We start from the raw sequence: 24,693 nt of genomic DNA on the forward strand, positions 1-24,693 counted from the left end.
ATTGCAGTATGTTGTATTACTCTGTTTAAACCTTCAAAATTGTCTTTGTACTTTTAATAGGGTTTTTTTTCAGATAGATATAAGTATAAAATTAGGTTGCCTGGATAATGTTAGTAACAATGGGATCTGCACATATTCAAGCTGCATCATGTTATAAGGATGTGGGTCTTCTATGAGTCTGACCTACTTTTCTACTTCTTGTAAGAAATTCATGTACTGTGTTGGACCCAAACAAGCAGGTGGGCCACAGTGCAAATCCGTGCCTTCTGGGTTGCTAAAATAGAAGCTTCTAAACAAATGGAAATCTGGCAATGCGTGAGCTTCTTTAGCTGCTTTAGATGAGCCATGGAAAATGAAATTTCTCATGTCCTTGCATGCACATGTGCCTACAGTAATGTGTTAAGGTGGTTGTTTTTCTGTGCATTACACCAAGAGTTCTTCTAAAGAAAGTTCACATCAAGTCAGCAAATTGGCTGCACTCTTGGATAAATTAAATTTCAGTTAATTACCTGCTTAACCAACTGCTTATTTATTAAGCTGCTTAAAATCAGTTAGTTTATTGTAAGCCCAAGCAAATTGTCGTTATACTGTATACATTTACATAACAGAATAAAGGATGCCGAAAATTCACTTGCGAAGCTTCTGTATGCTCTTTAGTGCCCTAACCAAGCCAGTATTGCAGGAATGTTCTGCCCTTTGATAGGGAACACTCCCTGGAATTGCTTCACCACTTGAAACCTGAGCTCAGGCAGGAAATGTACAACTTACTCCCTCCACAGACCTGAGAGGTAAGTGGAGTTACATTGCACAAGTTCTGTCCTTCTCCAGTTGCTGTAGCAGCATGTTCTTTTGATTGTTAATTCACACACCTAAATATTACATGCTTAGCAGAAGACACTGAAAAATTAAAAGCAGAAAATCTCCGTCATATGCGAAGATTAATCTTAAGTCAAATTTAAATAATCCACCTGCATGTATAGAAATATTTTAGCGTAAGTGGCCAAGGCACTGCCCATGGCATGGATATGCACACACAGTAGTACCTTGCTTAAGTTAACCTGCTGTTTAAACCAGTTGTTCTCAAACTGGTTTTTTGGTTAAGTCTCAGCTTTTGTTTTTATTTCTATTTCTTTTGGGGATGCAGATTTTACTTTGTAAATCAGTCCTCTATTTATTCCATACTATATTATATTTAGCTATAATATTTTTATTGCAGAAGTATGCAATGAGTGTAGCTGAATTTCTACCAGATTTTCTCATTTTATATATCAGTATTTGTTAGGAAATCAGCTATAATTTGTAATCTTATAAGCAGTAGGTAGCCATTTCACTATTAGTAAGTTTTCAAAATATACAGCAAGAATGGCAGTATGTGTTTGGGAGACATAATACTGTCTGTGTTCTTGGTGCATGTATTGCTGGAAGAAAGAAGTAATGAAGATGATATGGATACCATTTGGGGCCAATTACGCTGTAAAACAAGTGTGTCAGTAAAACCAGTAATTGCAGGGTCTATCTGTGCTTAACAACTGTGTCCTTCTTGTTAAGTGTGCATGTGCTGATAGAGGCTTAAATATGGGTGGTGTGCATATGATTGGCCACAAAGCAGTTCCGTGTAATAACCCTGGCAGATCTTAGAAGGAGGAGTATTTTTGAAAGTGTATGTGATGGTGAAGTGTTTTAACATATTCCCTACATAATTCCATAGTTTCTTTGCTGATATGTAGGGAAAGAGTAACTTTGAATGTGTTTTTCAGAAGACAGTCTTTGGTTACCTTCCTCTCTATCACTTTCATGGCTGTTGTATTTCCATTTTGTAGATGCATTCAGGATTTCAGTCATTATTCTTGTAAAACTGTGTTCTGTAGTTGCAAAAACCCTTAGTTTCATGCAAGAAACTTGTCTGTTATGAGATGGTGGTTCCAACTACTGTGTATTTTATGTGGGACATGGAATATAATGTTTCAATGCATAATCTGAAAGTACAAAACATAGTTTCTTAGTCCATGAAGAAAACATTTGTGAATGACTTATGTCCAGCATGGTGGGAATACGAGCTTCACACCAGGAAGATGCTAAACTCCACACTGTGGAACAGCATGAGAAGTGTGTGTGTCCTATTTGTTTCTTTCCTCCTTAAAGTGGAGAAGGCGTTGCCCTTCCAGTCTGCGAGCTACATGAACTGTTGTTCTGGCCCAATATAGTTGCTCCTGTTTCCATAGCAAACTCATAATACAGTGCCTTCTTTCTTGAGTTTGATAATTTCATTTATGTACATTGAGAAAAATCCAGTCGTTGTCTAACTATGCAGTGGTTTTTGTTTGGCTGGAGCAAGGATGATCTGTGTTACAGCAAGAACTGTGATAGATCTGCAGGTTGGGTCTGTTGAAGGGACAGAGTGAATGCTTTCATGGTGTTAAAGGATTTTGAGGGTCACTGAGGGATTATGTTCTTTTTGCTCACTCTTACGGATTTGTTGCTGTGTCTGAAACTCAGAAGTTTTCTGTCTAGTTTAAGGCGATGATGAGGAAGGAAGAAGTATTGCTGGTCTTGTCTTGATCAGCAAATAAGACAAGAATAGAGGAAAGAACAGAAGAAAAGGTGAGACTTGCCTTTTTTGTCTCTTAAAACATGATGGTTTCTAGCTTTTAACAAGTCTTGGGGTTTTTTTTCCCTTCTGCTGCAAAACTGTATTGTTGAGTTAGACCCTCCTAGCTCACTACCAAATGGATTTGTGAGGCCTGCAGTACTTACTTGAAAGCTGACCAGTCCTTTGTGCACTAGTGTTTGTATTTGTGGAAAAGTGCTCTGAAGATTACACTCACTGTTTCTTGGTTGATTTGTTACTTTTTCAAATCCTTGTAAAATATGCCTGCCTAAGGGTTGTTTCTGTGGTATGGAGAAACTGGTTTTAATCTAACTGTGTGCTTTTATGAAACCTTCTTAGTTTCAGGTCAGCAGCAGATACCATCCTAAAATCTTGGCAGTAGTTATCAGTTCTGCACTGATAATGCCAACCTTTGTGCCATTATGATTGGTAAGGAGCTTAGCTTTTAGATTGTGTCTGTGTGGCAAAACACTGTTAAATTTTATGTGGTTGGCTCGGATCACTGGTATGGAGGTTCCTCTTCTCTGTTTAAGGTTGTCTCCTGCTTTATATTTTTGACATCTGTAGCAGGTATAGCAGAAGCAGCCTATCCACGAGGAGTTGTCAGATGGACTTTGTTTTTAGGCTTTACTTGAGAGCTTTAATGTTTGCAGCACAATTTTACATAAATTGGTCATTAAGACACTGTCGTAAATTTAGCAGCTGGTGGCTTTATCTGGTGTCTGTATCATTCAGTTTGTCATGTTAGTTTAGGAAAACAAAAATAAACTTGCTGTAGTTCTATGTGAATACAGCGTTGCAGTTCTGAAGCCAGAGTGACTGAGTAGCCAAAATAAAAAAGCTGTCTGGTGAGGAAGCAAGTACTGAAAATGCTGGGTAAGTCAAAACTGAAGCATTTTGCAAGGATGGATTATTATCAAGATTTTTTTGTCTGAGGTGTGTGGTCATACTTAAAGTGCTGAAGATGTGATCTAGAAAAGCAAAATATCTCAAGGGATTTTTAGGGGAGTTGCTCAGGAGGTTGTATGGAGGCAGTGGAAAGATGTAAAAAAAAAAAAAAATCTGTGTAAGTCCCAGCTTGGATCTTGGTCTTCCACTTTCCCATGAGAGCCTATGTATCTAAGTTACCAACTTTTTAGGAGGGATTGATCTTTCATTTCTTACCCCTCCCTCTTTGTTTATGTATATAGGGGCGCAGATACCTTTTATGATCCATGCAAGCTCTCTAATTACTACTGGAATGTTTGCTGTCCTCTGCTAAATTCTCCTTTTTTTTTTTTTTTTTTTTTTTAATCGTGATATGTTCCCTTCCCCCTCCTCAAATGTGAAGCTAATGTGTAGATGTGTTTGAAGGCTTTCATAATCGTATGCAAGATAAGGAAAATCAATCATTTTATATTCAATTTTGAGAATAGCTGTGTTCTTTTACTCTAGTCATAAGGTATTTTATGTCTCAACATATTCTCTACTTAAGTTATGAAACTTTGTTTGCTTACACCCTTGTCAAAGGATGTAGAAATAGTTTGCTGAGTGTGTAATTAAGTGAATTACAGGCCCTGATCCTGTGAGGCACTTAACGAAGTAGCTGGTATCATTGGATAGAGCTGATAGTTTCAGGTGGGCACATAAGGACTGTGCTGGACTGGGGCTGGATGATAATCGTCAGTATCTTAGATTTGAAAAGTAAAAGCAAATTCTTGCATTTTATTTATCGGCTCTCAGCACAGGATGTAGACTTGTGATGGTCACGGTTGCTTACTGAGAGGATAAGAATTGTTTGTGCTCCCAAACTAGATGTGTAAATCCAAACAAATTGACATAGAAGATTCAGTATTTGACAAACATTAAACTATTCATGTTGTAATTTTAAAAAAAGGGGGGGAAAAACAATGCTGATGTTTTTGTTACCACTGTGCATTCTCATGTTTAATGATTTTACAGTGAATGCACAGGCCTTGATGCAGAATAATGCATCAAAGTCTTGTGTGTTTGCTGTTTTCTTTTTCTCTATAAAGCTTTTTATGTAAGCATTTTTTTTGCTGTTTTGCACTGAAATTAGTTACTTAATTGCATCTAGTATCGGGAAGCTGGTAGCCATGATGCCCAACAATTCCAATACTTTTTGAATTGAAAACGTTGTTGTGAATCTTTAAAAACAAACCAAAAAAACCCAACAAAAAAACAGCAAACCCACAAAACAACCTTAAGATAGGGAGGGTGTGGACAATGGGCAGAAAGTAAGGGACTGGGTATTTTGGTATAAGGTTGTGTTGTAACTTGTAATACATTGTTTTGTTATTGGTTACTGTGAATTTAGTATTCATTTTTCTTTTGTTTATAATGGAGTTTTTAAATAATGAACTTGCTGTGTGTTCACCTTTCTTTGAAGTGAGACATTCTTGCATTTGCATTTTTTGGGCTCTTATTAAATTTTCTGTTTGTTTTGCCTGTAGACCTGTGTGGACAGTAATGACCGCACGTTTCCGATTGCCTGCTGGCAGAACCTACAATGTACGAGCATCTGAGCTGGCACGAGACAGGCAGCATACGGAGGTGGTCTGCAACATTCTTCTCCTGGATAACACTGTACAAGCTTTCAGAGTTAATGTAAGTAATGGGTTTATTGCAAATCAGTATCTGGCTTATTGCAAATCAATATCCCAGGCTTGCTGTCCTTTGCTGCATTTGGATGGCTGGAGTTTGACTTTCAGTGTTAAGTAGCGAATAAAAGGGGAAGTTGTGTTCAGGCAGGCATGCTTGTACACGTCCACAGTGTTACTGTGAACTTAGTCATTCTGGCATCCTCTGTAATACTAACACATTTTCATTTCAAAATCCAGTGTACAAAGCATAATTTATTTCTAGTAATTCTCTTCATGGATTAAAGTTGTCCAGTGGAAATGGAGGACAGTTTTGCCATTGAGTTGAATGAAGCTTTTGTTCTGCTGCATTTTGGTTTTTGTATTTTGAGCCACGAGTAAGGTGGAGTGGGAACTCTTCCCAAAGCTGTGTAGCTGACTGTGTTCAATCACCTGTATGGTTATACTTGGTCACAGCTACCATCTTAAAGTATCTCCCTGCTCTGCTTTTTTCAGATAGTATTCTTCTTCTGTGATTTCCCTCACTTAAGCTCACCACCTTCTACTACACTAATGAGAATGGCAGGAAGGAAAATGGAAAGGTGGTTGCTGAATACTGTTGCTGAGAACTGCTAATGGAAAAAAATCAACAACTTTTATGCATGACCCTGGAATATAAAGTGGGTTATTCATCCCATTTTCTAATCTGCAATCTTGTTAAAGAGTTAAAATGAAAATGTGCATGGTGCTGTGTATATGTTACACAAGTACAACCGTTTCTTCCAACTTCTTGAGGAAAAAAAACCCCATGGAAAATTGGCAAGGACCTCACAAGAAAACATTAAAGCATTTAAGGTCATCTTTGTGTGAGGAGAACCAGAACTCAACAGGAAAGAAGCTGTAGGTTTTCCTGTGGTAGTAGAACTCTACTTTTACTTTTTAAGCTATAGAATTGATGACTTATATGGAGAAAGGTTGAATAATGCGATGGTAAAAGTTAACAGGTGGCATGATTATTAAAATTTTTCCAAAGGAAGTTGAACTTCAGCAAATGGAGTGTATGAGTATCAAATTAAGGCTGTGAGACTTCAGATGGGAAGTGAGGGAGAAAGTGAAGCAGTTGTCAAGTCTACGTGGACAAGTCTAATTCAGACAATTTGAAAAAGTTCTGATGCTCAGTAATTATATTGAATTCTGATATCCAGTGTTCAGTAAGGGTATTGATATATTTGAATGTTTCAGGGAAGATTTGTGAGAGGGATTGCATTTTGCAGTTCTGTAGTCAGTGGTTAGAGCCTGCATCTGCTCATCCAAAGTGAAATCTGTTACCTGGCAAAAACTTGTAAGGATCCAAAGTCAAGAGGCTTAAGGTTCAGAGGCAGATCTGGTGGTTATTTGTTTTAGATACATCAGTCAAGATAGAAGGGTTTAGGATATTCTCTTGAGGCATTTTTGTAGTTCATTCAAAAAATACTTAATTTTTCAGGACTTCTGAGTAGTAAAGTGTGGGAATTTTGGATGATGGAGCTGAGGGATGAATGTTCAAAGACTAATTTATCAACATCAAGCCTCATTTCCCTTCTGGGGTAATTTTTTCTATATCTTTTCCCCTTTTCTGTATCGCTTAACGTCTCATCCTTGCTAAGAGTTTCCCAGTCTATACTGCCTGCCAAAATGCAGTATGTGCAAAATGTAGTTGGATATAAAGCATTAGAAGTGCATAAGAAGTTGTAAATGTTGTCATCTTTGCTTTCAGGTGCATGAGTTCTCCATTAAAGTATCTGTCTTGCAGTTTTTTCTTACAAGGAAAATAAGAAGTGGGTAAAATAAGGAATAATTGTTGGGCAGTCGGTATGGGAGATGTGCTTCTCTTCGATCTAGGTGTTCAAAAGCTGTATGTTTTTAGAGGACATGAGTGCCACTCAGAAAAGCAGAATCACCGGGTATAAATCCTCAAATGTCTGTTCTGTGTCTCCCAAGAAAAATTATGTAATATGTTCTTACCACCTCCCTAGTGTACTAAATATTTTAGTTGCATGGATCATGCTTTACTGCTTATACAAATCAGCCTGCAAGTTTGTCTGTTAAAACTGAGTCTAGGGAATAAAAAGTTCCTTGGTGCTGAACATTCTGATCTCACGTCTTAGCCTCAGTCTGTTTTTTCACAAATAGGGAGTAATAAAGTATTCATTCGTAGCAAGTGTAACCTACATGATGTACAGGTTCTCAGGTTTTATAGCTTTGTTTTACTTTATTGTGGTTGACACTATAGTTAGCCATAAATATGTATGGAATTGTTTTCAAAATAGGAAGAACAAAGATAACATCAAATAAATTAGGGCTTTTTTTTCCCCTCCTGGTGATTGCTATAGGTATTCTGTATGCTAATGATTGTAAAACTTAATCATCTGGAGGATGCAGTGGTATATTAATAAAAATGTACTCAAATGCTGTTTCTCCAACAGCAAATGCTAATTCTCCAACAGCAAAGTGCTGATCACAGACTGTGTCTCTTGATAATTTATGTGATGTTCTAAGTTCACATTTCAACCAGCCCTTTCCATTGATCTGCAAGAAAGGCACCTTTGTGCTAAGCCTTACCTTGTAGAGAGCGTAACTAATCAAACCAGATAATCCCCATGGATTGTAGCCAGACAAAGGCTGCATTCGTTCCAGGCAGAAGAATCAGTTGGAATTAACCTGTGCATATGTTTGAGGAGTAGAAATCCCTTCTCTAAAATGCTCTGCTTACCAAATAAAGAAATCTTCCTTCAATCCTGAAAAGTAGACTTCAATAGAACACATAGCTGGAAGAAAGGAGGCTGACGTAACAACATGATCAGGATGATTTGCATCCCTGTAAAACTGTTTCTTCAAGATCAAATTACTTTAATTTGTTTTAATTGCTTGTTTAAACAAAGTATATCTTTTCCATGCATGCTGGGTTACTTGTACTCCCTGAAAGCCAGTACAGAGATAACACTAGGGATAACACTAAACTTGGGGGGAAACTAAGTCAAGGTAGATGGGGTGGGTTGTTCTGTGGGCAAGGTTAGTGGTCATGGACAAATGTTTCAATATGGAGCCTTTACTATCCCAGAACTTTCTTCAAACTTAATGAATTTACACTCTAATGGAAGTAAAATCTGAAAACCTGTAAAATAACTCAAATGAAACAAGAAAAGAACCAACCAAACAAAAAAACCCCATACCACCCCCTTATAATTTTAGAAGTTAAAATTTTTAATAATTTAATCTCCAGCGTTACTTAATTACTTGCCCTTTTTTCTTTGACAAAGAAAGATTAAAATAATAGCCTCAGCTGTAGAAGGAAAGGAGACAGTTGTGCAGTGTTAGGGAATGCACCTCCCAGAGCAGCAGCCCAGGCATTGCGGTGAGCTGCGAGGGGAAAGGTTCCTGTGTTGTCAGTAGTGAGGGAGCAGCACAGCATCCCACAAACACGTGAGCAGCAGAGCTGTGACCTGCTCCAGGAAAGCCCAGAACCTGTCGTCCCCTTCCTCTGTCATCAGAAGTCCAAATTTGTTTGGGCTGATATGGCAGCAATATCTCGTGGTGTTTGCTGTGGATGCAGCCAGTTCTGTTGGCAGCAACAAAACCAGAATGTCAGTAATGCAGAGTGAGAAGAGGGTGGCAGGCATCAAACCTGTGTGACTTCAGGTGTCTGCCTCAATTTTCAAACATGGTGTTTGTGAACAAGTGGCAATCATTTTGCAGTTAGAAATGAATCTGTAAGTATCTAGTGGTACTAGATGATAAATAGTTCATAAAGTACAGTTAACGTGTTGATGTCTAGTGTTTAAGTCAAATCTATTCTAAAAGGCCAAAATTTCTGAGACACTCTGCCTTCAGCAATGACTAACAAGTACATATAACTGTCTAATTCTTCAGTTCAGAGAAAAAGTGGATGTTTTCGTGTCTAACTCCTGCAGTTTTGTGTTAGGTAGTTTCCATTTTTCATACATGTTTTCATTATTTCCTATTTTATGAGGAAATAATGTTTAACTTGTACCTATAGCAACAAAGCAAGCTTCTTTTTATGCTTATCTACATGTATTGGGTTTGCTTTTTTATAAAAAAAATCAGATTTTTAAACTTGCTATCATACTTTTTTTTTGTGCAGCTATTCAATGTTATGATAGTATTAAAAATATTTTGGATCTTTCTCAACAAGCAGGATTGTGACCTTCACCTGCTTTGGCAAGCTGCAACACTTACATAAATGTCAGAGATGGGTTAAGCTGAGGTCTGGTTTTGCTAGATGCTTATCTTTATTTTGCACTGAGTAAAACACTGTGAACCAAACAAATGCTTCATGTTGAAACCTGTCTTCTCTTACCAAATTTGCTGCTCAATTTGCAGGACAAATACCTTCCTTGCGGTCGTGAAATGATGTTCTGTATTTCTTAATTCAGACTGATCAGCCAGTTCTAAGCTTTTTCATTAGGAAACATAATGTATTTAAGAAACAATATACATTGTCAGGATTAGATTGGAAAAAGCTACAGAGATGGTATCTGCATATTGTTTGAGGAAGTAACATGTCAGCTGTGGTAATTGCAAGGCCAAACTTGGGTTCCAGACATCTCCCATTTTCTGGTAGTTACTGTTATAAGGTCTTAGTTTGTGTTCTTATTTAAATCTACGTGAGAAAAGTGCCAAGAGGCAATTAGTGCTGCTATGTAATTTTAAAATTAGTTTTTTTTGCTGTAGAACCTGAACTGATTATTGGTTTATTTCAAAATATAATAGAAACTCCTAATTTAGTAAAAATTAAAGTGAATATATTTGGATTGTATATAAAAAAGGCTGTATGCATTTATGCTATTGAACATTTATTGTGTTAAAATGTGGTTTTTTCTGTGCTTGCTTTTAGTAATTTGTGAAGTAAATTTTTCAGTGGTGAACTTTTTAACAATGGTGCTACATTTTGTTAAAGATCAAGAAATTTTCTCTAGCATTTTCAAAAGAAATAAGGTCTTTTGAAGTAAATACAGCAATTCTTACGTCACTTCAATTTAGCCGGATTTATATGGGACCCAAACTATATCCCTTATGTAATTTCAACTTATGTGCAGAGCTATGGGTATGATTGTCCTCCTGGGATTATTTCAAACATAATTTGTGGATAACTCTTCTCTACTTTTTAAATTATTATGAAATAAATTATTATTATTATGCTTCTAGGAGTTTTTAGGCCCAAGTAACTGCCTCTGACAGTTTATTCAACTTCAGTCTAATTTCATCTGAACAAAAAAGTTAGTTTTGATAGGATGCTCTTAGATGTTAACAAATGTCTGGAGGTAGATTTGTAGATCTTTCTCTTATATGGATATTAATGAAATTCTTGCAACCTTATCTTGATGTTTTAGTTACATACTTCTATTTTAACAGATGTAAAGGTAAATTGTTATATAATCTCTATGCAAAGTGAGGTCCTCTGGGAGCAGAACAGCAGGGATTTTTTGTTTTAAAACTCTACAATATCTTACTGCCTACAGTAAACAAGGCAAGATGTATCAAATCCACAGCAGCAGCAATAATACTTGGCACCTAGAAGATTATTAGAAGCTTCTCTGCTTGGTGACAGAAAAGTAGAAAATCTGAGTGGAAAATGTATCAATCATCTCTTTCATATTTCTTCTTGTTTGACAGTTCTTGGAGAATTTTGCTTGTCTTTTGTATTTCAAGATGCTGTGACACTTTAACTTCTTTGGGAAATTCCCTTCAGATTTCACCAAATGTGTTTAGTGAGTCCTGTTGTATTGACACACTCAGCGTTTCAATTACTGTGTTGGCAGTATTTTCAGGTTAGGCAAAAAATTGCTAGGTACTAACAACTACAGGTTTCTTTTTGTATCATTTTGTGGGTAACATTTGTCCCTGTAGTAGAAATCAAGTTTGTTCACTTGACTCTGAAAAGAAGTGTTACTGTTACTCAGTTAATTTAAATTAATTCATTTAGAGTGAAGTGCTATCTTAGAACGTATGTAAATGACACGTCTTGGTTAGATATTTGGCTGTTCCAGATATCTCTGCCATTAAACTTTGGAAACATTTTCAATATGCTGGTTCATTTAAAATCAGGAATAGATTTTTCAGATAAGGGAGAATAATTTGTACAGACCTGTACATTTGAATTCAGTGACCCAAACAAGATTCTTGTTTGCACCAAGTTCTTTATTAATTCCTGAACTTTTTTTTCTTTTCTATTTTTCAGTACTCCTTTTAAATATCAAATTTGGCTAATGAAAGGCTTTCAGAAATAATCATGTAGCTAGCTGAGAAGTGAGAAGTTCTTACTGTCAGAAAATGACAGAGAAGAAAAATGATTTCCTTACATATGTTTCAAGAAGAGAGATGAAGCTCATTTAAAAATAGTGCTGCTGGGATACACTTTGTGATATTTAAAATACTGCTGCTAGAGCACATCTGAAAGAATTTTTATGTGTTCTACCTGCCTGAAATATGTATGTCCGGTTATGTATTTGTTCATTAAAGAAAAGGTCTGTATTTGTTCTCTGCAGAAACATGATCAGGGCCAAGTTCTATTGGACGTAGTCTTCAAGCATCTCGATTTGACAGAGAGAGATTACTTTGGTTTACAGTTGGCTGATGAATCTACTGATAACCCTGTAAGTTGACTCTGTTTTATAAGTACAGTTTTAAAAATCATAAGCATGTTCATCACTGTCCTCTGTGTTATTTAAAGAGAGGTAAATAGAAACCATTGCAAGATTGTGCCATCTTCCCCAACTGTGTCATTTGCGAGGGCCTGTATCATCTTGTAGTTGTGATAAAGCTACATGTTAATAGTCACAGGCTTGGAGTAAAATACTGAGTTCTGTGCTTATGAAGTAATACCTTAAAAGGATATTGCGTGTTTTATTGTATCTGTTTGCTAGATTGCATTATCATTGTTAAAAATAGTAAATATGTTTTAAATTTGTTCAGTGGTTTGTTTGTTTGTTTGTTTTTGTCATTAGGATTTACAGAATAGCAAGGGGATTTTAGATTTTCATGCATGGAGTTTCCATTTCTCGCCCAGATACCTGATGATCTTTTAACAGTGCTTCATATAGTCCACTATCTGACAAGGGCAGTCATCTCATCACCTTAACAAAGAAGGGACTCCCTTGAAAATGAGTATTTGCAATAGTTCATGGACTTTAATTGAAAGGAAATTCTACACAACTGAAACTATGTAAATCACCAGTGGAAATAAAGAGATGCAAATGTAACTTTTACTGCACTAGTTACAGTGGTACTATGGAGATCATGACTGCATAAAGAACATTCCTTGGATACTTTCTTTTATAGGTATCAAATGGTCAATACTTGTTTTAAAGTGCAATTTAGCTAAGTATTACTCCTTATAGTTCTTTACCTAGTTCTTATTATATGTGCAGCACAGGGATGGGGTCAAAACTTAACCTCCCAACTTGTGTATCAAAAGTCAGCCACATTCACTTGTTGATAGTTCTGGTAAGACATTGGTGGGCTGGCCTCTGTAGTATTTTTATTCTAAACTTTATTCCAGGCTGAAGAAACATACGCAAGCAGAAGAAAAGGCTGAATTATTTTTCAGCTTTGTTCAAGAAGTATTTAATTGAATATCACTCAATATTTTACTCGACACTCAGAAATTTATCTGGCTTTCCAAAGGGTAGACTAGACCTCTAAGCTCTCTTTCTTTTAGTTTATCTGTCTGGAAGCATATGAACACAACACTGTAATAGAAGGATCTGGTTAAGGGTTAGTCTGAAAGAATGACTTAAGTATTTGATACCAGCACATACTTTAAAGATTTTTGTATGGTTTTTTTCTCAATATTTTGTCTCTTCAGCACGTATCTAGTTGCCATGAAAACAGTGTGTCAGAGCTAAAAAGAGATGTTACCAATATTAGTCATGCAAGTTTGAAGAATGTATGGGTTTGACTTAATTTCAGTTTTTGATACGTTTACTTTTACACTTGGTTCATTTGGACAAGGAAACCATACTGGATTAACAAATATTCTAGTTATTTGTGAAATAACACAGCAGAGTATTGCTAAGATACAGTTAATGCAGCAGAAGATAAAGATGATGGGTAAAAGGGGATCCTGCTAATTGAGTGTGAAACCTCCAGCATTGTGTTTAAACGTGGATCTCATGAATTGCAGAAGCCTTGGGTTTTTTTAATGATATTAATATCAAAGTAAAAATCAAGTATCTTTCAACATGTTTTGAAAGATTCTTATATAAAGTTCATATATATCTCTGGCTAGAGTGTTCTTTAAGCCTTTACATTAGTCTTAAAAGTTAATTGATCCTGTATGAAGCTTTTTATTTCTTAGATAATCACACTTTTGAGGCTGTATCAAACTGTCTATTTACTTCCTCTTGAGTTAACTACTGCAAAGATACAGCACATAGATCTAATTATCATTATTTGTTATTCCTCATGAATAAAATGACACAGGGCTAGCTTTAGATCCATAGTGTGTGTCAGGTAGCTCAGGTACCTGTGTGTTTACTTCCTCCTCCCTCACCTGAAAAAATAAAAAGCTCTGCGGTGTGAGGGAGTCACATACTGTACAAGGTTAGATGTCTGTCACTCCGTAGGAACTGTGCCCATATAACCATTTCCTGAGGCTTGTGGACTTGCCTTGCAAGGTAGCATGAGGAACTGAACAGTATTGATACCAAAGATGGAATTCGGAGTTAGGTGGACTGTGTTGATATGTACAGAGACTGCTGGGTTGCTGATGGGCAGTGGTTTAAACAACTTGCAGAACTCTCCGGGCAGCCGTACTTTTATCTGAAATTTGCCACATTGGTTTTTATAAAGTTCTGCCTGTACAAAGCAGTGTTCTCCTGTAGAAATGTTCAAGATGTGGCACTGTTTAGTAAAATTATTCTGTAGTCCTTAATCCAGTAGGCTGAGTGCTGAGTCTCTGGTTTCCAAGATCCCAGTTAGTGATGTACCAATGCTGACACTCAGGCTGAGAATTTGAAGAGAACCTGTGAACCAGTGGGACCACTCCCTGGATGTGCCAGACCTGCAAAATCCAGAGTCAGAAGTACTGGAAGTAGTTAAATTAACTTCTCAGTTGAGTAAATGAGCCTGCTTACAGCTCTTCGCTGCCACAGGTAGTTCTTCTTAAAGAGTAGCTGAAGGTTGTTAAACACAGCATAATTGGGTTCTGACCTCTCTCAGGCTCCTGTGACAATCAAAGAAGCAACTCAGAGTAGAATTACTGCTATAAAACAGGTATCTGGACAACATATGTTAATCTTGGGGGAAGAAGAGTAGTAGCAATTGATGATAGTGGTGATGTCTCCAGAATCAGTAATAAGCCTGTGTATGCCAGTGAGACATTTTGGTAAAAGACCAAGTAAAAAGAAATAGAAAAGCACCAGTTTCTTGATGTATAAGGCTATGATTTGCACTTTGTTTCTCTGAAGTTGGTGTTATAATTTGTCTCTTTCCAGAGGTGGCTGGATCCAAACAAACCTATCAGGAAACAATTAAAAAGTGAGTAATGTATGTATTTCATCAATTCATCTATTGTTATTATGCTATTTTTCCAGGGTGCCCTGATTAATTAGAAATAACTTTTCTTGACCATAGGAGGATCTCCTCACAGTCTGAACTTCAGAGTTAAGTTTTTTGTAAGTGACCCAAACAAGCTCCAAGAAGAATATACAAGGTAGGTCTGGCTGCTTTGTCAATAAAATACTTTTCTAGAACAATCATTTATTTCTTTAAGGTATAACATGGAAATTTTCTTTTAGCTCATTCTTGTTGTATGTATAAGCTTCTAATTTTCTCTAATAATTACAGATATGAACTATGCAGTTGTGCCAAGTAAATATAACAAAAAACCTCTGTGAATAAATTTACGAATTTATATACAAAATGAAGTAACTACATGAAGCAAATACTACCAAGTAGAAACAGAAAAAGGGAAAATAGAGAACAGAGGAAAAATTTAATCCCAGTATTTACCAATAAGTACAAATTTAATTCTATCCTTACTTGTGTTCTCCTTTGTGACTAAAAAATTGCTGAGCATTCTGCATTTTTTTAACACCCTCCTTCCCCCCAGTTTTCTGCTTAGCATTAATGAAATTAATCTCTCTATGGTTGTAGTGCTAGTTTGAATCACAGAAGCTTATTTCGATAGCAGTGTATGGAAATCTGTTGAAGGAAATGCTCAGTGTGAATCAAAATAGGAGGCTTGTGAATTGCAATTAGGCCCTGAAGAAATGCCTCAAATTTTCCATATTTTTAATTACTTCTGGCCCTCTAGATAAATGGCATGATTTGACAGATTGGAATTTTTGGATGTCAGCCATTCTGAAAACAGGTCAGCCCCATTCAAAAAAATTATCGAGGATAGCTTTTGAAACCTAAGTACCAAAACTGTGAAAATTTCAGTCCACATTTGTTTATCATTTCCTTTGATTTGTCATATTTTGGACAAAATTTTGCACATATCTATGCAGACAGAATTCACTAAAATGAGTCCTAGAGATCCTGGATGAGACTTTGTTTTACTGAAATATTTACTCAAGGAAAATTTGTCAATTTACTCTATCAAAATAATGAAAAACATGTTATTTGAATTAAAGTAAAATATGTTATATTCCTGAGGAGGTGAAAAAAAGGATAAATGTTGATCAGTGTGAAGTAAACCATAAAGCAGAAAATTGTTCAAGTGTTATTCTCTAAATGCAAAGCTATAAATGCAGCTTTCTTTTAAATGAGAAATAATGTATGATTTCTTTATCTAGGTCAGCTCTGCCTTTTTTGCTAATAGGCCTAGTTGCCCCTGAGAAAACTGATTTGTATTTGAAATTCTTATAAGAGAGAGTTATCCATGGGCTTTTTTGGAGTGAAGTTTGGATGCCATGTCACAAATATGGGTCCTTTCGCATAATCAGTATTCCCACCTCAAAAAAAGAAAAGAAAGTGCAAGCTTCTGACAATTCCAGCATTCAAAAATGCTCCATTTTTACAAATTCCATGAGAACAGAGGAATAGTTTGACACATGAAGCAGTGTGAATGGATGTCAGGGAAAGGTTCAGTGCAAGCTCGGGTCTTGTTAGACCTCTGTGAATTCACGTGCGCGAGGCGGGTTTGAATGCCCCAGGTCAGGAGAGGTCGGCGGGAGCTCAGTGTGTGTTGGAGAGCTTCGCTTCAGGAGCTTGTCTTGGGAGGCAATGAAGCTTCATTAGTTCTCCTCATGGCAGGAAGAATTGCTTATTGATGTTGACTCCATTAGCAATAATTCTGTCCTGCCCTTTCCTAGCTACAGCTGTATAAGCAAGATGAAAACATGGCGATGCAGTGCTGCCTTTGTTGTTTTAGTGGAGTCAGTTGTTCAGGCTTTTGCTGATCTGCTTTGCTAAAGCTTCTATTGATTTCCCATTTTGCTCAATAATATGTGAGGCTTCAGTGTTCAAACTGGGGTGGTTGGCTAACGAGCCATTAACCTCACTGTTCACTGAAAACAGTGGACAGAACGTGAATTCTGCTTGGTGTCCCTTAACCAAGATGTCCTTTTTACCAAGAAATACTTCTAATAAAGCTTTATACCAAAAAAAGAAAAATAAAATGGAGGTGCAGCTGTACGTTTGTGAAGAGATGCTCAAGCAAAGCATGTGAAGCATAGCCATTTAATATATAAATTTAACTTGTAATTTATTGCATTTATTAATTGGTAAAGAAATTTTGCTTTATCTATCTTCTTGTTTCAATATGCATTTTAAGTATTTGAAGTATTTTGAGGTCTCTAAAGCCTGGTTCGTGTCTTAAGTTTTAACTTCTTGAGGTTAATACCTTTTAAACTAAGCTTCTTGCCTTTCTGGTCACTTAAAGAATCTTTGATGGTTTTGTAGTAGCTGAGCACAGGGACTAATTTTAGCTTGTCAGTTCACAAATGTTTTCCCTCATTTTCTTTCAAACATGGAATGTTTTACCTTTCTACTGTTATATAGCTTGTAAATTATTGGATTTCTGTGTGTGTATTTGTAAATGTTTATGGAAGCCTTTAAAGTGATAGCTAATCCACTTTTTGAAGACCACACAGTTACGAGAAATCATGTTAAGTGTAATAAAGTGGTATTTTTTGGCTTTAATGTCGTAATTTAAGTTATTATTGGGAAGTATTTAATATTAGATGTTTTTCGTAAGTAATGTTGGTGTTTATAATTAATGGGTATAGCCCAGCTTTTAAGTCAGAACTACAAGAAGGAAACCAGATTATTATTATTATTATAGTAATAATGTAGGAGGTTCCAAGCCAAAATAAATTTATAAGAAAGCAGGAATGATGTTTAAATTTGCCACTCAGTGTAACTATTACTAAAAAATTAAAAAGGCAGTAGAGACAAATTCTACAGCAGCTTTTATGCTCTGTTGCAAGGATTTTTCTTCTGAAAATCTAAGCTTTTGCTAATATCCTGCCATCTTGGTAAGTCTTGTTTGTTACCCCATTGCAGTCTCTAGTGTGATTTGCCACTTTATGTAAACATGATACTTTGTTGAAATTTTCTAAAACCTCTGAGTGCAGTATGAAGGAACTAAATGGAATGAACAAAAGACTCATTCTGATATGTTAACAGAATATTTGGGTTTTGTTGGAGAAACGAAGTAATTTAGACGGAAATTTGTTTGTACTTTCAGGCTTGTTGGAGTTTTTAAGTCATGGTGTTTCTGCTGCCCCTGTTTGGTGGGAAATAGTTTGTTTTAAAGTGTTTGGCCATTCCTTTTCTTATATCCATCTCCTTCCTGACTTGAAAGAGTGGGCATGGAAAAACTAGATTAATTTCTAAAACAAGCTTTTTTCACATCATAATTAAAAGAAAACTTTGTGGAAGTTCAAGGGAAGTTAATTGAGAGGTGTTTGACATAATAGAGTCCACAACTTTTGTAATAACAATGTAACTTCAAAATACTAAGAATAATTAAGGTAAATGAAAACACGGTAGTATCAAACACTCAGTGAGAATAAATTAATTCTGTCTACCTGGAGTAGAAATCATTCCTATGAGGGTACCTCCATATACAGATGCAAACTTCAACTTGTGGTTGCTGTACAAAGCAGGAAGAATGTGAAATTTGTAGCCTTTTCATGAAATATAATGTATGACTTCATAGCCTGTAAGTAATTTAATTTACAAAGTTGTATTATTATTTTACCAAGCAGAGTTTCATTTCCCATTAGAGTTTAAGAAATAGCATGCAGAATGCCAAGTTTTAGTTTTGCACTAAATGAAAGAAAAATGCATTAAATTGATGAAAAATTATGTAATAATTTTATTTTTAATTATAGTTTTTTTATTTGCTTTTCTAAATAAGGTACCAGTACTTTTTGCAAATTAAGCAGGACATTCTTACTGGAAGGTAAGACATTTTTTCTGTATTAAACATTAAATGTAAATTTGGTCAAGAAAAACTTAATAATGAGAGATTTTGCCTGCAAAAATAAAAATATATAAAGAATAAATAACTGTCTGTGCAAGTTGAAGTGTTTATATTAATTACCTGTCAAATTTGTCCATAGACTCTAAAAGACTAGGGTTTTCAAAATAGCCAAATGTCATATGAAATACGTAATTTTATTTATTTCTTATTTTAAAAACAAAACAGGTTGCCCTGTCCTTACAATACTGCTGCTCTTCTGGCTTCCTATGCTGTTCAATGTAAGTATAATTAATGTTTGTGTACTTGTTAGTACTGAAATATATAAAAGGTCTTATTGATTAGTTTCTAAAGAATGCACTTTGTATGGCATTATATTGTGGTGTTTGTGGGCATGGTGCTAATTTTCTCATGATTAAGGAAATTGATTGGTTGTCCTCCCCCAGCATATTTTGCTGAATTGGAGATGGAAAAAATACTTAAAGCCATGCTGTTAGAAAACCCCAAATCAATACTCTTTTATTCCTGGGTATTCTGAGGCGTAGAGTTGTGGCTTTTGCCTTGAGAATGATACTAAAAAGTATTTCTTAAGACACTAAAACATTTTTAACATACCATACAGTGTACCTCCAAATAAGTGTGGAAAAGGGAATTCTGGTCATATCTGGCCAAAAAGTTCAATACCCATCTTGGCAATTTTAAGCCAGTGAGTAGATGAGTCTTGAAAACTGAGATTTAGTTTTCTTCCTCACTCAGTTTTTCTTCATAAACTTAACTTGAATTAAGCAATCCTGATATATTCATCTATAATCATGTGTTTTTCTACTGTTAAAGATACTTACATCCACATTAGTACTTTGTATACTTTGTACATATCAGACAAATAGTGTCCATGTTAATATTTTCATTAAAAATATGTAGTAATGTTAATGTCATGTTTTGTGCATGGTTTTGTTAAGTGGTCACCTTTTTCTAGGTCGATCAATAGACTTGTTTCTCTTAAACAAAACTCCCACACTTCAGCTGCCTGAAAAATGTACTGCAAATGCTGTCATGCCATAGGGAGTTGTCTTGGAAGAGATAAAGTATTTGATAATGTAACAGGAACTATGAAAACTTGATAACATTTTAGGGTATTACGAATGCACTATGGGCTGGTTTTTTTTAAATATTGTAGAATTGGTGGGCATGCACAGTGTATTGTATTTACATTTATCCATGAGAGCCTTCTGCCATTAAGTTCTTCAGCATACAGAGCTCTATCTAATGTTTTCTGTACCTGCCTAGTAATAAACTTCCTGTATTCTTTATAAATATATGTAAATAGCAGATACAGATCTCAGTCCTGTACCCTTGGATTTCAGCAAGGAATGCATTCTGTTATAAAATCTGGCCCAATTTTCTAGTTTTTAAATTATTTAAAATAGGATTTGTTTGTGGTGATGCAAGTGACTCAGAGCTTTTTCCTACCCTCCCTTCCTTTCCTCATCCTCCTGCTCCGTAAGTGCCTTCATCCGTCTTGTCAGTGTCACTAGGCCTGCCCAGGACCCCATATCATGATGTGTTACTGTTATCTTTCCACTTTTCATTTTATGTTTCTTATCTATCACTGTAGATCTGTTACAGAGATTGGAGATATTTAAAGCTGAATTTTTTTCTACTGTATTTACAAAAGCATCAAAGACTGTATTTTTAGCAAATGTTGTTTATATGTTTTTTTTCTGACAAATGTGAGTGTAATTTATTTCTTATAATTTTAGGAAAGTGTTAGAAATTACGTAAATACACTTTTAGTAGTTTCAATGTAGATGTATGTATGTGTACTTCTTTCCGTACATACAACTGAATGTGCAAAAAATATTTTTCTAATGCTTCTGAATGTATCTTGCTGCAGAATGAGTTGGTGGTTTTTGCAGATCTTCATGATGAAGTAGCAGTTGTAGTCTTAAAAGAATAAAATTGTGTAATCACATGAAAACAAGCAAAGGTAAAATAATAAAAGAAGAATTGAATACTATCCTACTTATATATATATATATATCCTACTTAGTGCTAGCTGTAATAACAGCATTTATGGATTAATTTGTCTATTAAAAATTAAACATTACAAGCTTCCTTCATAAGGGCATAATCAAAGCTCTCTCTAAATAATTTCCATGGTGTTCACTGAGAATGTGACTGTTTATTCAAAGTGGAAAAGGGGAGTTCAAATGTCTTCTCTCTTTTTGTTTGCTGTAGACCATAAATTATGTGGGAGCAGACTCATGTGAATTTGGGGGCATTGCACAATGCCAAGTACATCAGTGATAAACAATAACCTCTCTTTTTAATATTTTAGCCGAGCTGGGAGACTACAACCATTCAGAAAACTTGCCAGGCTACCTCTCAGAATATTCTTTCATCCCTAGCCAGCCTCAAGACTTTGAAAAAGAAATAGCAAAATTACATCAGCAGCACATGTAAGGATTTACATCAGAAGATACTGACTTTGTCAAATCCTGACTGCTGATGCTGTGCTATTATATAAAACAAAATAGTATTTTTTCTTAAAGGTTTCAGGGTGGGTGGAGTGTTGGGTTTTTTGATTGGTTGGTTGGTTTTGGTTGGCTTTTTTAAGATAATGTGATTTCTTTGGAGATTATCTGTATAATGTATACCATTGATGGTCTATACAGAATATCCATATTTAAATTAGTTAAATAATGAACATGTTAAGTTAAAGGTACTCTGAAAACAGTACTTGTGTGTATTATCTAGGATATTAACTTAGCTGGATATATTTTCTTTAAGAGTTTCTTTCAGTCTTGGGGGAATGTTCTGAGCATAAGGGCTTTGTTTTCATGATGCTCTCACCAGTAAAAGAGTTACTTTAGAAGTAACAAAGTCCTTTTCTTCAATATCTGCTCTTTCCTGTGTGCAAGTCTGTGACCTTTCTGAAAGAGGAAAAGGCAATGAAGCAATGGAAAATATTTTTTTTTCAGTATGTAACATTGTGGTACTTTCCAGTGATGGTTCCTTCGTATTTTAGAACTTAGGTGCCTTTTGTTACAGCTAAATTTAACAAAATATAAGCAGTATTTGTAAAACATTTGCTTGATTGGGGCATGTTTGTTGCTTTCAAAACTACTGAATGTTATGTTACATTTCAGATAAAGGCTTAGAAAATTCTCTTAGCTAGGGTAAAGACATTTAAATGAATTGATGGTAATTTAAATTACCAATGCCAAATACAGGATTGTAAAACTAATTTCCAGATTCTAGGGCTCCACAAACATTTAATGATAAAGTGCTTTAAAATAAAATGTGTTGTGGGCACTTGTCAAGACTTGGTTCTTGTGGAAACATTCTTTTCTGTTAAAATTTTTGGGTGGGGGTAGAAGTAGTAAAACGAATGCAGATTTTCTGTCTGCACTCACTGGGGAGCCTGATGTGGGAGGTCGTGTTAGAACATTTCTGATTTAGCTGCTTTCTTTCAGAGGGTTGTCTCCTGCAGAAGCAGAGTTCAATTATCTCAATACAGCACGTACCTTAGAACTTTATGGAGTTGAATTGCACTATGCAAGGGTAAGTCTGGATGAACTGGTGTTGCAATGTAAAGATGGATTCATCTGAGATTTATGGAAAAATACACTTTCCTTTTTAGTGAGCCTTCCTGGCTTCTGCTAACAAGAGAAAAAAAGAAAAAAATATTATCTTATTAGGTGCCTAACTGGGATTTACCGATTGAATATCCACTATTTCACTCTAGTGAGGGTATTTCTTCACTTAAATTTGTGCTTAGTTATCTGCGTGTCAATCAGGTTGAGCTTTGTTGGCTTGAATGCCAGTTCAGTTGGCTACTGATGAATAAGAAAAATGTGCTTGTTGAATGTGCATTTGATATTTAAGGATCTGTCAGCTTTGAAAATATTTAATTTGGTTCCTACTAGAACCAAGTTATAAATCATGAAAATATAGAGTGAACTGTGAATGTCAGGTACTATAATTTGATAGAGTGTTAGTTTTACCTGGTAAAGCAAGTAGCTCAAGTTCTTAACTCAAATGATCTTAACATGTCAGTACAGTGCTACCATTTCTGCAAAGCCTCTAAATAACATTACTTTTAGTAATTGACATCCCTAGTTTTTAAGTGTTCTTGTCCTGTACCCTAAGGCTGGAGAAAGTTGGAATAGAATTGGAAATGTACCCCACTTAGCTGCTCACTTGTATCCACTGCTTTTGCACACATATTGAGAGTTCTATAGCATGTGCTTGATTAGAGTGCAAAGATATTTCAGGAAAAATGTGCTATTTAAATATGCTTACAATATTGTTTGTTTTAGAATCTGTCCTCTCTCTGTTCTGAGATTGCAATTTCCTTTCAGGTAGGAATTGAAGTTGCTGGTTGCTTTTAGTGTAGCAATTGCCAAACCAGTCTATTGGTGCTGCTGTTCTTAATAAACTAGAATACTTTTGTATTTATTTGTTCAAAGTTGTTGAAAGACAGGCGATCTAACTTGAGAAGTTAAATTTTTGTGGTAACTTATAAGGAACTCAGAGCAAACATTCAGGTTTGTCCTTAATATGAGTGAATAATTTAATTTCTTATTTGTCTTATTAAAACACATTGCCTTCCACATTAATTTGTGTGTTTAGAGGGAGATGAGAATGAATACATATGAAGTCTCAAGAGATATTTATTTTGTTCTTCCAAGTAATTTTCTCTTTTCTTTTAAAGGATCAGAGTAACAATGAAATAATGATTGGAGTGATGTCAGGTGGAATACTAATTTTTAAGAACAGAGTACAAATTAACACCTTTCAGTGGTAAGGACAGCTGTTTAATGTTTTTATTTGCTATTTCAAAATATTTTTACCACTCTGAGAAAGACTGAAACTTGAGTTGTATCATATCATGTTGAAATTATTTATCTTATGTTGTGCTATGGGGAATTTTTTGGTGGAGTTTTGTCCTGGTCTGCATGCTGTGCTGTTAAACAACTTTGATACTCTAATGAAACGGTAATGAATTTTAATTCAGTTTGTAAGCATACTTAATATTTAATTAACCGTATAGCCTGGGCCAGTGTGATTGTCTAGCTTACAGTCTTTAAAGAGACAGTTGAATTGAAAAATATTAACCTGGAAATTGACTTCTCTTACCTGTTTTGTGACCTGTAAGTTAATTGTAATTTTAAATTTAATGTAGTTATGGTACTTCTGAATAGCTGAGGTGGGGCATTCAGGATATTATAATCTCTTCATCCATAGATAATAATTTTTATGATAGTGCATTTAGTGCAGAAAATGCTGTCATTTATTTCTTTTATCTGAAATAGTTTTAAAGCTGTTCTGTAAAGATGGACTTATCCCCATTAAATATCCTACTGCTTAAGCTGGGATCCTACTCTTTATTCTTATATGATCAGGAAAGAAAGAGAAATTCTTTTCTGTACTGTGGCTTCTGTAGTGCTCTTTAGAAGTGCTCTGTGGTGCTCTACAGAAGCTGTATCACCTTCCCCGATGCCTTTTGTAGTTCCTGCAGAAGTAACCTTCCCTTGGTTTCCTTTGCCTGGAATCCACTTTGACAGCCTTACTACTTGTGTCACTGAGTTGCTATAGCTGCATTCTGAGTGGGTGAAGTCAGTCATATGAGATTATCATAACAGACATTAGTTCACCAGGCACAAAAGCTGTTCGTCCTAGAGAAATGATGAGAACTGTTCATTTGCTACTGATTTTGCATTTTTGTTTGCTGCTGATGTGTGCTTGATCTTTTCTGCAACCCAGTGAGTTTCTGAGGTACTCTGGTTCTGTGCTAAGCTTAGTCTCAAGGTTCATTGTAGGGTGTTATATATTTTGCGGTTTACCAAGCTGAGAAACAGTGTGATTGAATTCTAGTAGATTTTCAGAGAGAAAGAAAAAACGAAGCTATATCAAAGTGTTATCTGCAGCCAGTACAACTGAACATGGTGAACATTTTACTTATATGTTATTTGAAGAAAAATAAGTCTGAGACAAAGCATGTAAATTTCCAGTCTTCATGATTATAGGGTAAATTAAAACAGGATCTTGCAATGATAAGCGTGAAACTA

General features: G+C 35.5%; 1 protein-coding gene across 7 annotated transcripts in view; it reads left to right on the plus strand.

Annotated features, from left to right (window-relative positions):
- The window catches only part of PTPN4 (protein tyrosine phosphatase non-receptor type 4), a 112,049-nt gene that overhangs the window by 35,124 nt on the left and 52,232 nt on the right, over positions 1 to 24,693 (plus strand). For 4 of the 7 annotated variants that reach the window (XR_007204900.1, XM_048309986.1, XM_048309987.1 and 1 more), the window contains exons 2-11: positions 5,062 to 5,215; positions 11,733 to 11,840; positions 14,682 to 14,724; positions 14,821 to 14,899; positions 18,557 to 18,601; positions 18,848 to 18,900; positions 20,958 to 21,078; positions 22,096 to 22,183; positions 22,942 to 22,983; positions 23,337 to 23,425. Coding sequence is in view for 6 of the 7 variants with exons in the window: in XM_048309986.1 (XP_048165943.1) it covers positions 5,078 to 5,215; positions 11,733 to 11,840; positions 14,682 to 14,724; positions 14,821 to 14,899; positions 18,557 to 18,601; positions 18,848 to 18,900; positions 20,958 to 21,078; positions 22,096 to 22,183; positions 22,942 to 22,983; positions 23,337 to 23,425 (806 nt within the window). In the remaining variant the exon portion in view is untranslated. The remainder of the gene's footprint in view (positions 1 to 5,061; positions 5,216 to 11,732; positions 11,841 to 14,681; positions 14,725 to 14,820; positions 14,900 to 18,556; positions 18,602 to 18,847; positions 18,901 to 20,957; positions 21,079 to 22,095; positions 22,184 to 22,941; positions 22,984 to 23,336; positions 23,426 to 24,693) is intronic. The other 3 variants (XM_048309989.1, XM_048309990.1, XM_048309992.1) reach the window with 1 other exon arrangement.

Source organism: Corvus hawaiiensis, chromosome 7 (genome assembly GCF_020740725.1).
Source record: "Corvus hawaiiensis isolate bCorHaw1 chromosome 7, bCorHaw1.pri.cur, whole genome shotgun sequence".
NCBI classification, from domain to species: domain Eukaryota; kingdom Metazoa; phylum Chordata; class Aves; order Passeriformes; family Corvidae; genus Corvus; species Corvus hawaiiensis.